Raw genomic sequence first — 14,520 nt, 5'->3', positions numbered from 1 at the left:
TCAATTAAAACACCACCTCTCATAAATCATCGGTTAGAGTTTGCTCACAGGGACCAGGAGCATAATTCAGTGACAGCGTATTCTGTAGCATACACAAGGCCCTGAGAATACCTAGCACCACCAGAAAGAAAAAAAAAACCTTACATATACAATGAACATGAAAACTGGTTACTAAGTTCTAGACTGGAAATGTATGGAGTCGATTTTAAGTGATGACAGGTATGCTAATTTTCTTGGCTTCTCTATATCAAAACACAATGCATACTGTAAGCATGTAATTTTTAATTTAAAGTTTAATTTAAAAATTAAAAAATTTAAGGACTGTGGATGTGGCCCAGTAGTTGAGTGCATCCACGTACATATGATAAAAGAAAGAAATTAACTTATAAATCCCTCCTAGATTTTCAATTTTTATATCCCTCTGTGTGTACATGGGGTGTGGGTACCCAGAGTCCAGAAAAGGGCTTCAGATGCCCTAGTGCTGGAGTTACAGGTGGCTGGGAGCAGCCACGGGCATGATGAGAGCTGATCTCTGGACCTCTGGAATTGCAGCAAGTGCTCTTAACAGCCGAGCCATCTCTCTTATGCTCTTTTTGTTTTTGGTTTTCGAGACAGGGTTTCTCTGTGTAGCTTTGGCCATCCTGGACTCACTTTGTAGACCAGGCTGGCCTCGAACTCACAGCAATCCGCCTGCCTCTGCCTCCCGAGTGCTGGGATTAAAGGCATGTGCCACCATGCCCGGCTCTCTCTTATGTTCTTATGGTACTCCATACCAAACCCAGAGTTCATTAGATACGCCACGGTAGGGGTGGGGGGGGATCTATATTCACTGTGAGCTCTCCCCCCGCCCAAATTTGGAAAATGTCAGCAGATGCAACTCATATTCTACTTGATGCTTCTGAATTCAAACCATCTGCAGATTCCTCAGCACCTGATGTGCTGCTGCGCCAATAGAAACGCAATTACGGCTCACGGTAGAAAAGCGACCTAGTCCACCAAGGCAGTGATAGCAAGGGTGTCTGTAGGTTTGGGGAATCTTCAGGCTGAGGATCTTTTTTTCTTTTTCTTTTTTTTTTTTTTTTTTTTTTAATCTCTTTTACAAGCACCATAAGCCAGAATTGTTTCCCAGGAATTTGCAGATTAACATGGTGTTACTGACAGACACTTACTCAAAGCCAATCCCTACGTCTTATCTCCCAGCGGGCACCTTGACTGCCAGTCTTTGAAATGCTGGATGATGCCTTCAAGGTACCTGTGGAAGTAACTTACTCAGCAGAGATTCTGAAGGGCCTGCGCGTACAAGATGCTGTGCTAGGGACAAAGAGGGTGTCAGAAATAAACAGCATGACACCTTCCCAGGGAGAACTGTAGCGCAAAGGCAAAAGTGCTGACAGAGTAAGGTGGAGACACAGGCGATATGACAGATAGCATGCTGCACCTCAGCCCCGCCTCAGGAGAGAGGGGCCGACTGGTGTGGCTTCCTAACACATGTGGTACATACACTGTGATGCAAATATGGTGTCCTCCTACCTCCATTCCAATTGAAATCTTGACACCTGAGGAAGCAGGCCAACAGGAAGTGACTAGTCATAGGGGTTGACCCCTCATATGTTACAGGAGCCCAAGCAGGACCCTCCTTATGAACACGATGGGTAGACCCAGAAAGGCAACGCCAAGAGGAAGTCGGTCGCCAGGGTACCTCCATGTGCCCGTGCTTTGATCTTAGACTTCTCAGATCTTCAACTGTACAAACTATGAGCAAGCTCCTTACGCCTTTCATGAGCCCACTGAGCACAGGACAGCCCGGAAGTCAACCCCAAACCTCAAACCCTGTCGCCAGCAGGGTCCCGGGGGCTGGGGGCGGGGGTGGCCTGCCACGGAGGGCTCCTCAGGGGTCTTGCATGACTTCGCCGTTGGGTTTCAAGACTCTCATTCTTTGTGAATTTGTTTAAACTGTATTTGAAGATCCCGTCTCTGAGCCATGGAGCAAACCTCTGAGGATACTATGGGTACTGAGCCACGGCTTCCAAAAGCGATCCCTTCCTGCAGAGTGCTTAGTGTATTGGGTAGAACTCAGGACTCCTTTACGGACTCAGAATGTTTACATTTTCACGTTTAAAAACTGCTGCTTTGTTATCTGAGCTCTGGAGGCCACAAGGATGGTCCACTGTCCAGCAAGCGGCTAATTAGTTCCTTTACTATCGTGTTCTAGTCACTTCCCTTGCTCCACCTTGGTTGTTCAAAAAAGAAGGCTTAAGAGTCTTTGTTGAAGAGCTAAGGAAGGGGGAGGAAGACACAGTTGATAAAAGGGTTGCTTCTCATGAAAGAATAAAAAAATGGTTTTTTTTTTTTCCCCTATAAAAATACCTGCTCAGCCAAGTCTGACAGATAAGAAGAGTAACACTGACTCTTAGAAAAGCCCACACAACTGGAAGCACGGCTGAAAATCAGCTTGGCAATTTCAGCAAACAGCGTCAGAACATAAGGGGGCTGCGCCCGCCATCTAGTGGCCAGTGCTGGAACTGCACCCGGCTACATCCACAGCCCTCATCAGTGAAGACCCTTAAAGGGTTGAACTTTTGTTTATTTATTTATTTATCTATCAATTATATATACACAGTCTTTTGCCTGCATGTGCACCAGAAGAGGGCACCAGATCTCATTACAGATGGTCATGAGCCACCACATAGTTGCTGGGAATTGAACTTAGGACCTTTGGAAGAGCAGCCATGCTCTTAACCTCTGAGCCAGCTCTCCAGCCACCAGGTTGAACTTCTTAAAGAAATCGAAGCTCTGACACCATAGTGACCCGATGGCACTTGCAGACAGCCTACACTTTGGCTTCTAGATCTACATGTTGGCTAATAGGCTTGTGCAGATATTAAGTGCAGACCTCAGATACTAGAATTTGCACAGAAGAATGCTAATTTGAAAGGCTCCTTCTGGACTAAACTGTTACAATTTCTCCTCCATGAGAGGCCTACAATAGATCTATAACCATGCACACAGAAGTACATTTTAAAGAAACATTTCCACTGTGGTCAGTGAGCCAGATAATTATCACCAACCACCTGTTGGAATGGAAGGCTGTGCTGAAAAAAAAAAAAAAATCAAAATTTTACTTCTATAAGCAAGCTATGATGATGACTGAAAGCATTTCAACACAGGAAACATAGAAAAGGCTGTCCTGGATTTAATGTGGTCTGCAAATTTATTAATTTTCAATACTCTGTACTGTTTACGCCATAAAACTCTATTTCCCTTCAGACAGCTCATACTGTGAAGTGCTGTGTTCATGACTTACAGATGGCGGAAGCCGGTGGGAGTAACTTGAGCTGGTACAGTAACCCTGCCCACTCCGCCATGGAGGAAGCTGAGGTACCTGAAGCTGGGAGACGATAAAGTAACACAGCGGGACTCACACAGGACCTTCTGCCATCTTGTTTTTCTGGCTTAACAATTGACGTGTTCCAAACAAAACAAAACAAAACCAAAACCAAAAAGGACTTCAGGCAAATAAACAAATTCTAGGCTGTTGTGGTTCAGTGTTCCATTTCTTTATTTCACCTTCACGAAGGCAAGCCAAGTACAGATGCTGTACATTAAAGACATTTCTCCCACCACACCCATTTCCACCCAGAGGGCTCTCCACGCGGCCCACTGGAGCACACCACCACAGCTAAATGTACAGAGAGCCGTCTGCCGGTCCCACATAGCCAACTCCAATCAACAAGACATCGATTAGTGTCCATATTCCCAAGCCTCCGAAGCTGAAGAGCTTGCCAAGGCCTTCGCGCCACTGGCCCAGGTAGAAGCGATCTGCTCCAAACCCCCCAAGGGTGATGCTGCAAGAGAAAAGCAGAGTGGCGGGACCCCTTAGTGCAGGTGGGTAGTTACACCATGGTAGGAGAGGGCTGAGAGAAGCTAGTCCCCGTGACTACACACTTACAAAACAAATGATCACAGGGAAGACTGCCAGAGAGAAGCAAGGAAGTCAGCTTGTGTGAGGTCCTGGGTTGGATTCTTAGGAACAGGGAAAATTAGGAAATACATAAGTTTTAGCTATACTGAAACCCAATGTTTTCTGTTACAGAAATGACCCTCACCCAGCCTGCAGAGTGCTGGTGTGGAGTCAGGAACTGAGGCACCTGACACACCTGGCAGATCCAGATCAAGTCACCTAGCCTTGGGTACTTCTCCCTACAGATATAGTGCTGTGAGTGATTCTTAAAAGTTCCTTTAAATTCTAAGATCTGACAGTGCAGGGAAATAATGTAAAAGGCCAAAGCATAACAGCAGTGCAGAGGAGAGGCGCCTGTGCGCCACTGGCTCCACTAAGTACCCACCCATGGCCAAGGGGTCCTACGCCCTCCCCCAGAGCAGAGCAGTCAGCCTCCTGTATCCAAAGGAAGTTCTGCATCTCAGCCAACTGAAGAAAAATACTTAAGAGGGGAAAATGCATATCTACTGCACAAGTACAGCTTTTCCCTCGTCACTACTCCCTCAGCAAGTGACAAGCATCCACACAGTGTTTACACTGGATAGCGTAAGCCATCTCGAGATGACAGGAGGTGCAAGGGTGGGATGTCTGTAGGTTGTGTGCAAGCACTACACTATTTGATAAAAAGGACTTGAGTGCCATGGATTCTGGTATCTGAAGGGGCCATGAAACCAACAGCATTTTGGAGCAAACCCGCAGACATCTCCTTGGAGTGAACATTCTGTATAACTATGTTGAGCTGTGACAAAAAGCTTCCATACCGTCAGCTGCTCAGTGTAGCATGTGATGTAAAACGCTGACAAGGTAAGGGGGCCCAGGTGAGGGTGTCATGGGGACTCTCTGTCATCTCTGTGTCACTAGGCCTAGAGGCTGGGGTGGGGCTGCTGGGAGTCTGTGGCCAGTCTGGACTACATAGTAAGTTCCAGGCCAGTGAGAACTACATGGCAAGAACCTACCTCAAGAAACAAAAGGAACAAATAGAGAGACTTGAAAGTCAGTTATTAGTTTTAATTTGAATCACTGCGGACAAAGCCCAGGTATGGCCAGCTATTGGATTTTATTTGTTCCATCTGAGTTTCCACCTTGGATTCCTCTTTTATTTTTCAATTATCCCTTTTCCCAGGTAGGATCCTTCTCTTTCCTCAGCCTAGATCTAAATTGTATTTAGAAGCAATGCTGCCACCAAGGAGACTCTGGCAATGTCTGGAGAGATTCTGATTATCAAAACTGGGGTGTCCTGACAATTAGTATTAGGCCAGGATGCCACAGGGCATTCCAATAAGTATAGGACAGTCCCCAAGAAAAAGAATTTGGCCCCAAAATGTCAACAGTAAGATGGATGAGCGGCCTTGCTCAGCATCACACACCACAGGCCTCAGGGTCTCAGGCCTAAGCTAAGACTTCAGATGTAAATAAGCAACCATCTGACTGCAGTCCCTCCCGGTTTTTCCTTTCATGGGAAGAGCTGGTACAAATTCTTTTAGATGCTGTTGAAAAGTTTAACAAAACTTAAGTGCATTTTTCTTTCCTTTTGTGCATGTAGTGTATATGTGTGTGCAGAGGGGTCTTGCTCTATTAGCAATCACGTGACTGTACCTCAAGCTCACTCAGCACTCACTGGTACAGGGGGCTGGGACTCTGAACCCAGGTTCCCGTGTTGGTGCAGCAAACACTCGCATACTGAACCACCTCTCACTCAACACTCACTTTTATGTAGAGTTACAGGCGTATGACTGTGTAGACAGCACAATTCTAGGAAATTCAAAATGTGTTTCCTGGGCCAGCAAGATGGCTTAGTAGGCACAGATGCTTGCATCAAAGCCTGGCGACCCGGGTCTCATCCCCAGAAGCCAAGCAGGAGGGGAAGGAGAAAATCAATTCCACAGAGTTGTGCTCTGGCCTCCACATGTGTGTGTTGTACAAACACACACACTCTCTCTCCCTCCCCCACCACTGCAAAAAAAAAAAGTTTTTGTTTTCATTCTTTTTAGTTTTCAGTAAGCACATTTGTACTTTCTGCAGCACATTATGTAAAATAGTCACTCTAGACCTGTCTAAACAGGATACAGCATTTTAGTGACCCCAGTGGGTTCCGGTGTGAATTGGCTATTTCTAACAACAGGGACCAGTGATTCCATCACACTACACCTCAGAGGAGACGCTCCCACAGCTCAGCTCCACAGAGTTTCGTCTGATCACCCTTCTGTGACTCTTATCACCCGTCAGCGTATATAATGTAATTTAGCAGGAAGCTAAGCTTGGCTGAAGACTATGCTGGAAGATCCCACAGACCCCAAAAAAATCTCAGGAGCATTTAAACTCAGAAGGACCATCGCATACCTCAGGGCCAGAGCAGTCGACCACTTGTAGCCTCCAGTCCAGTTGCAGTACAGCAGTTTTCGGAAAGTCCGGTTACCTTACCGGGGGGGAAAAAAATCAAAGTATTTTACTTTGAAACTTGGGCACATAAAATATTCTCACGGAGAGTTACTTATGAACAATGGTCATGTAATTTGGATTTTTAAAGTTACTTGTCTTTACAAAAACATTTACCATAGCGAATGGCATAGAACAAAATTCTTCCCATTTATTTATCTATTTATTTTAGGTTTTTTGAGACAGGGTCTCTCTGTGTAGCCTTGACTGTTCTGGACTCACTTTGTAGACCAGGCTGGCCTCAAACTCACAGCGGTCTGCCTGCCTCTGCCTCCCAACTGCTAGGATTAAAGGCGTGTGCCACCACTGCCCGGCAATCCTTCCCATTTATTTATTTATTTATTTATTTATTTTTATAGGAAACATTTCAAAAACCTTAGGATGCTGGATATAGAAGCCTACAGAACCAACAAAAATAAATATACAAATCTGCCCCAGCCACTGGTGACTGAGTGCTAGTCACCTAAGAAAGGCAGCCTTCATTACATAAGTCTCTGAAGTCATAAATACAAGAAATCCCTTATAGATCAGCATCAAATACAGGTATAGAGCTTTTCTTAACTTGTGTCCTGACATATATAAGAGCTTTATATATGTAACAGGGAGCATCTCATATGCAGAGGGTCCAGCTTCAATCCCTGTTAGTGTAGAAACGTGTGTTGAGAGGTGGGGATACAGCCCAGAGCCAGGGGCAAAACTGATGTGGAGGGAGGGACGGTCCTGCACTCACAGTGGACCCAGACGTCATGCTACATTGTTAGCTTAGGGCTAACCACATAGAGGAAAATAAAAAGCTGCATCTTCCTTAGATTACCTACCCAAATGAATTCTGGAAGGAAAATAGACCTAAATATGAAAAGCCAAATTTGGATTTTAAAAGAAACTGCTTTTTCTCTTTATGAGAATAAAAAAACAATAAAAACACATGCTAAAGAGGCTGGCTCTGCAGGTAACTGAATTCTTGACTGTGTTTTCAATGTTCTGTTTTGACTGGAGAGATGGCTCGATGGATAAAGCCCTTGCGTGCAAGCACAAGACCTGGAGTTTGGATCTCTAGCGCTCCGGAGAAGCTGGCAGGCTTGCTACCCAAGTACTGAAGGGGCAGGGACAGAAAGGCACCCAACACCAATTTCAGGCTAACACATGTGCCCACACACATCTCCAACCAACACACACATTCTCTCTCTCTCTCTCTCTCTCTCTCTCTCTCTCTCCCTCTCTCTCTCATATGTGCCCACACACATCTCCAAACACACACACACACACACACACACACACACACACACCCAAGAATGGAGTTCACAACTTGGGACAGGGCCTTAGTGCTACTGAAGGTTGCTCCAAGCAACATAAATAAACGCTAGCAACTGTGAATGACAAGAGAGCATGTGCAGACAAGAGCTGGGCTGTCAAGGCCCTGTCTACTATCCACTGTTGGGAAGGTTGAGGAAGGCAGCCATTGTGGAAGAGAGAGCTTTGGAGTAGACACTCTCCTGAAAGGAAGACAAAGCAAGAGGACGAAGGCCAGCAATGCCCTCAAGTGGCCACAATGCCATCGGTACTGACTGGGTCAAGTTCAATTTCTGTTTTAGACCTGAGATCTTTTCCTTGTTTTATGACAGATTATGTATTTTCTGTTTTTCTTCCTTCAGTTTGTCAGCCTTGTTATGAGAATTCATCTGTTGACTACAATTCAATAAGTGTAATTCTCAAGTTTCTGGCTAAGGGCTCTTGAGTAAGCTCAGAAAAAAAACAATTTTGCTTACATAGCTCCCTCAAACTCTGTTCCTTACCCAAGCAATGAATGTGGTCGCGCACTGTGCAGTTGGCAGGATAGCGCTGCCGCGGGCAGGCCACTGTCATGCAGCTGGTGGAGTTGGTACACTCATAGTCTGTTTCAGGAAGCTGCCAGCAAAACCTGCAAGTCATGTTGATGACGAAGTTCCTCTGGGGTTTCAGGTCTTGATCCTATGGACCAAAGCACAGAGCGCATCAGCTGCAACATGGCAGCTTGGTACGACATCAACAGATGCCGAATTTCTACAACATTTATATTTAGGACCTAACAGTACGTAAAGGAGGCAGGTTAGTAAATAGTATCAAGGGGGAAAAAATCTATACAGTTTGCCTAAAGAAAAAAGGCTATGGACAGGACATGGTGGCTCAAGCCTTGAATTCTAACATCTGAGAGGCAAAGGCAGGTGGATCTCTGAGTTCAAGGTTAGCCTAGTCTTTGTAGTGAGTTCCAGGACAGCCAGGGCTACACAGAGAAACTCTGTGTCAAAAAATGAAAAATTTCAAAGTGGTATTTCATCACTTTTGTTAACTTTTTAGTAATGAGTACCCATATTTTTGTAATATATTAAAGGGGGGGGGGGAGCTGGAGAAATGGCTCAGTGGTTAAGAACCCTGACTGCAGAGAGCTGAGTGCTGAGAGCGGGCAGGGGACAAGGGCTCCCATCCCTAACCAAAATACTCCTGCAACTGCTGCCCGTTTGCAGAAGAAAAACTAGTTTTTTTCGATGGGGTCTCCTTGGGTATATTAACTACAATTCAGGGGTAGATGATGGCCAACACAAAATGAACTATTTCTGTAGATCTGTTGTTGTTGTTGTTTCAAATAGCTTTGTTTGGGTGGCTTTTGGTCTGATTGGTCTTTTGCTTGTATATTCTAGTTCCCAATTTTGTGTTGTAGTGTGTGTGTGTGTGTGTGTGTGTGTGTGTGTGTGTGTGTGTGTGTGTGCGCGCGCGCGCGTAAATTTGGTGTGTGTGTTTCCTGGGTTTTTGTTTGTTTTTTAAAGAAAGAGAAAAGGGTGATGGGTTGGGTAGGTAGAGAGGTGGGGAGGATCTGAGAGAGGGGGAAAAGCATGATCAGAATATATTGTAAGAAAATACTTTCTTTCAATTAAAAAAATAAAAATAAAAAGGACACCCTCTTCCTGTTCCCTCTTCCTCTTCCAGAGAACCAGGTTTGTTCCCAGCACCCACAGGGCAGCCCACAACTACCTCTAGCTCCAGTTCTAGAGGAGCAGATGCCCTGTTCCAGACCCCAGGGGCACCACATGCAGGCAAAATACCCACACACTCAAAAACAAAAACAAAACAAAACTGATGAAAGAAAGAGGAGGAGGAGGGGGAGGAGGAGGGAGAGGAGAGGGCGATGTGTGCTTTCCATCTCACTCTGGCTGCTCAGGGCTCAGAGGAACGACACAGCAGGCAGCGTTTCCAGGTCCTGCCTTCATGTGGCCCTCAGCTGGACTGCATTATAGTGCACTATGGTGGTGTAATGCCCTGAGAGAGTCAGGAGGAGGAAACGCTGTTTTGAACTGAGATGAGGCTGTGCGCTTTGCTTACAGAAGCACCACACCTGGGTCAGAGCACAGTGTCTCAACAAAGACAATCACCTGACCTTTTCATCTACCTGGAAGGTTCACGCCCTCATTTTTCCAGAGAGCTACCAGGTATCCCACACACTTATTGGACCTATCTTTCCACCACTAAGAATAAGACTGGATAGAGCGAGAAAAAACAAAACCAAACACAACAACAACCACCACCTTATGGGAACACAGGAAGGGAGCAAGCCTCTTGCCCTGAGATCTAGTTTATAGTTCCTGCTAGCCAACAGTTAAAAATCTCAAGTGAGCGCATAGTCAAACTGCCCACAGAAGCCACGCCTGCGTCCCTAAGGACAAGACGCTCCTCACCGAAGGCCAGGGTGTTTGGAGCCCTGACTGTGCACACCTGCATCAGGATTCCTCTTTCTTCCCCAGCTCTAAACAGCACATTCCACAAAACCGCTGCCCAACTTCCTATCAAGGGCTATGCTTTAAGAAAACTACGTAAACCAGAGCCTACTTTTTAAGTTTTAAACCAGAAGAAACTTTAACTTTTGTAAATTACAGCCTTTATATTATGTTAACTTCGAATGGTACAGAATTATATAAACAGCCATTGTGAAGACACCTAAGTGCAACTCTTGGGAGTACACACCTTCCTTAAGTCTCTTTCAACACCCATCCCTATATCTAAAGTGCGCGCATCACATATCTCGACTTTAATAAATCTTGCTTCACTCTGACTTGTCCTGAACGCTTCTCACTGGCCTAGTCATGGCTTTATCTAAGTGGGAGATCCCCAGTGGGGCACTGGCCACAGTGCTATGCTGTTTCTCTCACCCCTGATAAGGCTGATCCCTTTGCAAGTTCATCTATGGTAAAAAGACATTACTATCCCCTCTGTACCCTAATTCTCACTACTGAGAACCCAGAAGTTCATGAAGGACTTAGGCTGGTAAACGGACACCTTCAGTGCTGCCCAACAACAGCCAGCCTTGTCTAGTCACATTAGAACTGAAACAGAGATAACCTGAGCTGGAAGGAGACGGAAGATCTTATTTATAGTCGTGTCTGATTTCAGTGTGTACGTGGTGTATGTGTTCTTGTATGTGTGCATTTATGTACCTACATGTGGAGGACAGAGGTTGATATCTGTTGTCTTCCCTGATGGTTCTCCACTGAACCTGGAGTTCTAAGCTCAGAGGCTTAGCTTGCACAGCAGTCACTTGGCCGACTAAGCCATCTCCCCAGCCCTAAGTTCAGAGAGAAGGGCTAGCCAGCCAGCCCATAAGGCCCTCTGCAGCTCCAGGGTTGCAGGTGCATGCAGCCATGCCTCGGGTTTTACTGTGCTGGATATCCAAACTGCTCTTCATCCTTGCACAAGTGAGCTAGCTTCTCAGCCCAGATTTTCATTTTTTGGGGGGGGGGAAATGGTTCAGAGGTTGTTGAGGGCAAGGGTATCTATACGTCTATCTATCTATCTATCTATCTATCTATCTATATGTAAGCTACATTTTTAACATTATAATGCATGCAGTCGGAATAAGTAAACTGCAATACTTACAACACAGGTAACAGAAGGTTTCACTGTACAGTCAAAAGTGACAGGCTTCCCATAAGTACAGGAGACATTGGTCACACATTCTATACAGTCTGCAGGAAGTCGGCTACACAAACCATTGCTTGGACACTTCGTCATATAAGGGGGGATTTCGGTACTTTCTGTGAGGTGAGAGAACAGCTTATTCTCCATGAATAGTGATCAGAAGAAGAGTGAAATACAATTTTCTAAGGCAGAGAGACCAATCATTAGCAATGAGACATGTGCTGCCATGCAAAGAGCACAGACTTGGAACCTATGACACCTGCAACCTAAGAGTAGTTCTGTCACCAGCTAGCTGTGACCTGGTAACTTGTGTGACATTTGTAAACAAACAAACAAAAAAACCAAAAAAACCATTTCATTCCTGTTTCCCAAGTGGCTACGAAAACTGATGGTGCTCACTGATAGGCAATGCAGGGAAAACGCTGGGTCCAACTTAGACACTCAATAGCTACTGGCCCAAATGGAAAACTAAAGCCTGGGTGCCTATGCCAAATCCCAGGGAATTTACTGATAGAAAAATGAAGCTATGGACACCCTCGGGACTCCAATTCTGTTAATACTGTTATTAGTATATACGTCCGAATAAGGATTCGTGAAATACCTCTGCCCGTTTCAAGTCTAAGTCATTGAAACAACAGAACTCCAAAGAGATGAACCAGAAGAACCAGCATCCACTTAGCAAAGCAGCAATACGTGAAGCTGGTCTGAAGTGGTCCACTCTGTAAAATGCCATTTCCCCCTATTGTTCCTATCTCCTTGTGGCCCGAGCTTGGAAGGTTCAGATCACAAAGGGAAAATGGCCTTAAGTTAGGCTAACTACAATGACCAGAAAGATGAGGGAACAAAGATCCCAAAGCGGTAATCTCCTCACAACCCCAACAGCCGGACCCCACTCAGATTACAGCCCAGCCCTTCATGGCCTTGAGAATCACATTAACATTAGGGAAGCATGGCAGAATCTGTTTTGTTTTGTTTTGTTTAAACTCAAGGGAAAACAGCACTGGTTAAGACACTGGGTGAGAGTGTTAAATAATAAACAGAAATGAGGAGTCCTGCCGGGCTGGATGAAGAGGTGAGTTACAGATTTCAAAACGGAATCAACCAAAGACCGTCTGCTTAAAAGCAGCTGTCCGCCCTTAATTTACATACCTAAACAGCAACACACGAAATAGCCCCAAACAAAAGCCAACTTCGTTTACTAAAGAAATGCTTATCGGAAACAGAAAGGGCGGAAAAACTACTCAAATAAATATGCACATTTACTAAAAAAGAAAATGTCTAGTACCTGCTGCCCTGGGAACTACTGTGAATGTACGTGTTGGGCCCGGATCCTTTATTGACTGAGCCAGCGGCTGCGAATGTTCTAAATTTAAGGATCCTACAATTAGAGAAACATGTTATCCTGGGATATGATACCCTTGGTTTGTGTGCTTAATAGGTAGAGGCTGCACTGGGCAGATAATGGTTCATGAAACGGACACAACGGTGTGGACTCGGGTTCGGTTCCCGGCCGGCTGGAGCGCAGGGCGGCCGTGGCCCGGAGAGCTGCGGCGCCCAGTCTTCCGTCGCCGGCCTCCCCCGGCTTCTGGATCCCTCCTACCACCTGCTCGCCCGAGGCGGCCCCCGGCTCTGAACTCACCATCGCCCGAGAGAATGTAGCACTGGGAGAGGAAGAGCAGCACGCGGGAGAGGCGGCGGACAGTCCGCAGCGGCTCAGCCGCAGCCTCCATCTTGCCGGCGCGCGTGCGCACTTCCGGGCCGGGAGGCGGGGCTGCGGAGCGCGCCGGAGGGGGCGTGTCCGGGCGCGGCTCGCAGGCGCACTGCTAGGGGGCTCTGCTAGTCTGTGTCGCAAGTTCCCCGCTAGGCTTCCCTGGAGCCTGAGTGCTACTGACTAGGGGAATTGGGTGGAGATGAGGCCCTGCAGCACAGGTGGTGACTCGGACCTAATCTCCCTCACGCCCCTCTCTTTCCAGTAGGAGTCTGGGAGAGGGTTTTGATGCTATGCGGTTAGCCCGTTTTATTTTCAGCTGGCCCACGCAGCAAGCAAAGCAGCTCCAAGAGTGACAGACAGGCGGCTGGAGTCCCACGCGCCAGGACCCAGGGCTCCTGCCTTAGATTTCATCACAGCCTAACTGTCCAGGGACATGAGGTTCTTAAGAGTTAGTTCCGCTGAGACTGGGAAAAGCAGGTCAGGCCTCAGGGTCCTGGGTTAAGAGCCTAGTGTGTGGAATTTTCATGAAGGAGGAGGGGCCCAGCCCAGCTCAGCCTAGCCCAGCCCAGCCAAGCCAAGAGATCACCAGCCTCGAGCAGGGGAGTAGGGGAGCAGGGCAGTCTACACTGATTCCATCTTGAATACCTCAAGAAGCGCACTGTTGGTATGCCTCTCTTCCCTATGCCTGTATTCTGTTGACATGCACTTTGGGGGGGGGGCGGTCCTCAAACTCCTAATTCCTCCATGTGCACATCTCATAAGTGAAAAAGTACATGAGATGGTATCTGGCACATGACAAACCCATAATAAGTAAATGTTAGCTTTAAAAATTGTCACAATTTGCACCTTACACCGTCACACTGGCTTCATCTATGACACTAACTGATGCTTCACTCATGTTCCCAGGAAGATAAATGATTAATAGATCAAAGATAGATGCTTTTCTGTGTCTGACTTGAATTCTGCAACACCTAGTGAAATAAATCTGTAGCTAAGTTCTCTTTTGCTATTATAATTAGCTTCCAAGATAGTAAGTTTTTCCTTTCAGTGAAAATCAGAAATACAGGGGCTTCAGCGGCGATTCAGGAGTTAAGAGCACTGGCTGCTCTTCCAGACCACCTGGGTTCGATTTCCTGCACCCACCTGGCAGCTCACAGCCATCCATGACTACAGTTTCGGGGATCTGGTACCCTCTTCTGGCCTCTGCAGGCACCAGACACTCCTGTAGTGCACAGACACACAGGCAGACAAAGTACCCATGCATAGAAAATAATAAAAATAAATTTGAAACTATCCAAAATATGATCCAGAGGCACAGACAGGCAAATCTCTCTGAGTTCTAGGCCAGCCAGGACCACTGAAACCTTGCCTCATTAAAAAAATAAAAAAATAAAATCAGTCCCAGCACTCAGGAGGCAGATGCAGGTGG

The 14,520-nt window shown here is 46.3% G+C and overlaps 1 protein-coding gene across 2 annotated transcripts; it reads right to left on the bottom strand.

Annotated features, from left to right (window-relative positions):
• Window positions 1-3,673: 3,673 nt before the first annotated feature.
• On the bottom strand, window positions 3,674-13,137 carry Tm2d3 (TM2 domain containing 3). Of its 2 annotated transcripts, XM_051148688.1 has the most exons (6): window positions 13,020-13,137; window positions 12,666-12,758; window positions 11,339-11,496; window positions 8,230-8,404; window positions 6,341-6,416; window positions 3,674-3,845 (listed from the first exon to the last, which is right to left on the bottom strand). In XM_051148688.1, exons 1-6 carry the CDS (start codon window positions 13,108-13,110, stop codon window positions 3,680-3,682), a joined length of 759 nt encoding a protein of 252 aa, XP_051004645.1. In that variant the 5' UTR covers window positions 13,111-13,137; the 3' UTR covers window positions 3,674-3,679. The 2 variants fall into 2 exon arrangements, with proteins under 2 accessions (XP_051004645.1, XP_051004647.1); XM_051148690.1 differs by lacking the exon at window positions 12,666-12,758 and having other exon boundaries at window positions 13,020-13,131.
• Window positions 13,138-14,520: the final 1,383 nt, after the last annotated feature.

This window comes from Acomys russatus, chromosome 7, assembly GCF_903995435.1.
Source record: "Acomys russatus chromosome 7, mAcoRus1.1, whole genome shotgun sequence".
Taxonomy (NCBI): domain Eukaryota; kingdom Metazoa; phylum Chordata; class Mammalia; order Rodentia; family Muridae; genus Acomys; species Acomys russatus.
This window is presented reverse-complemented; position numbering and strand designations above follow the sequence as displayed.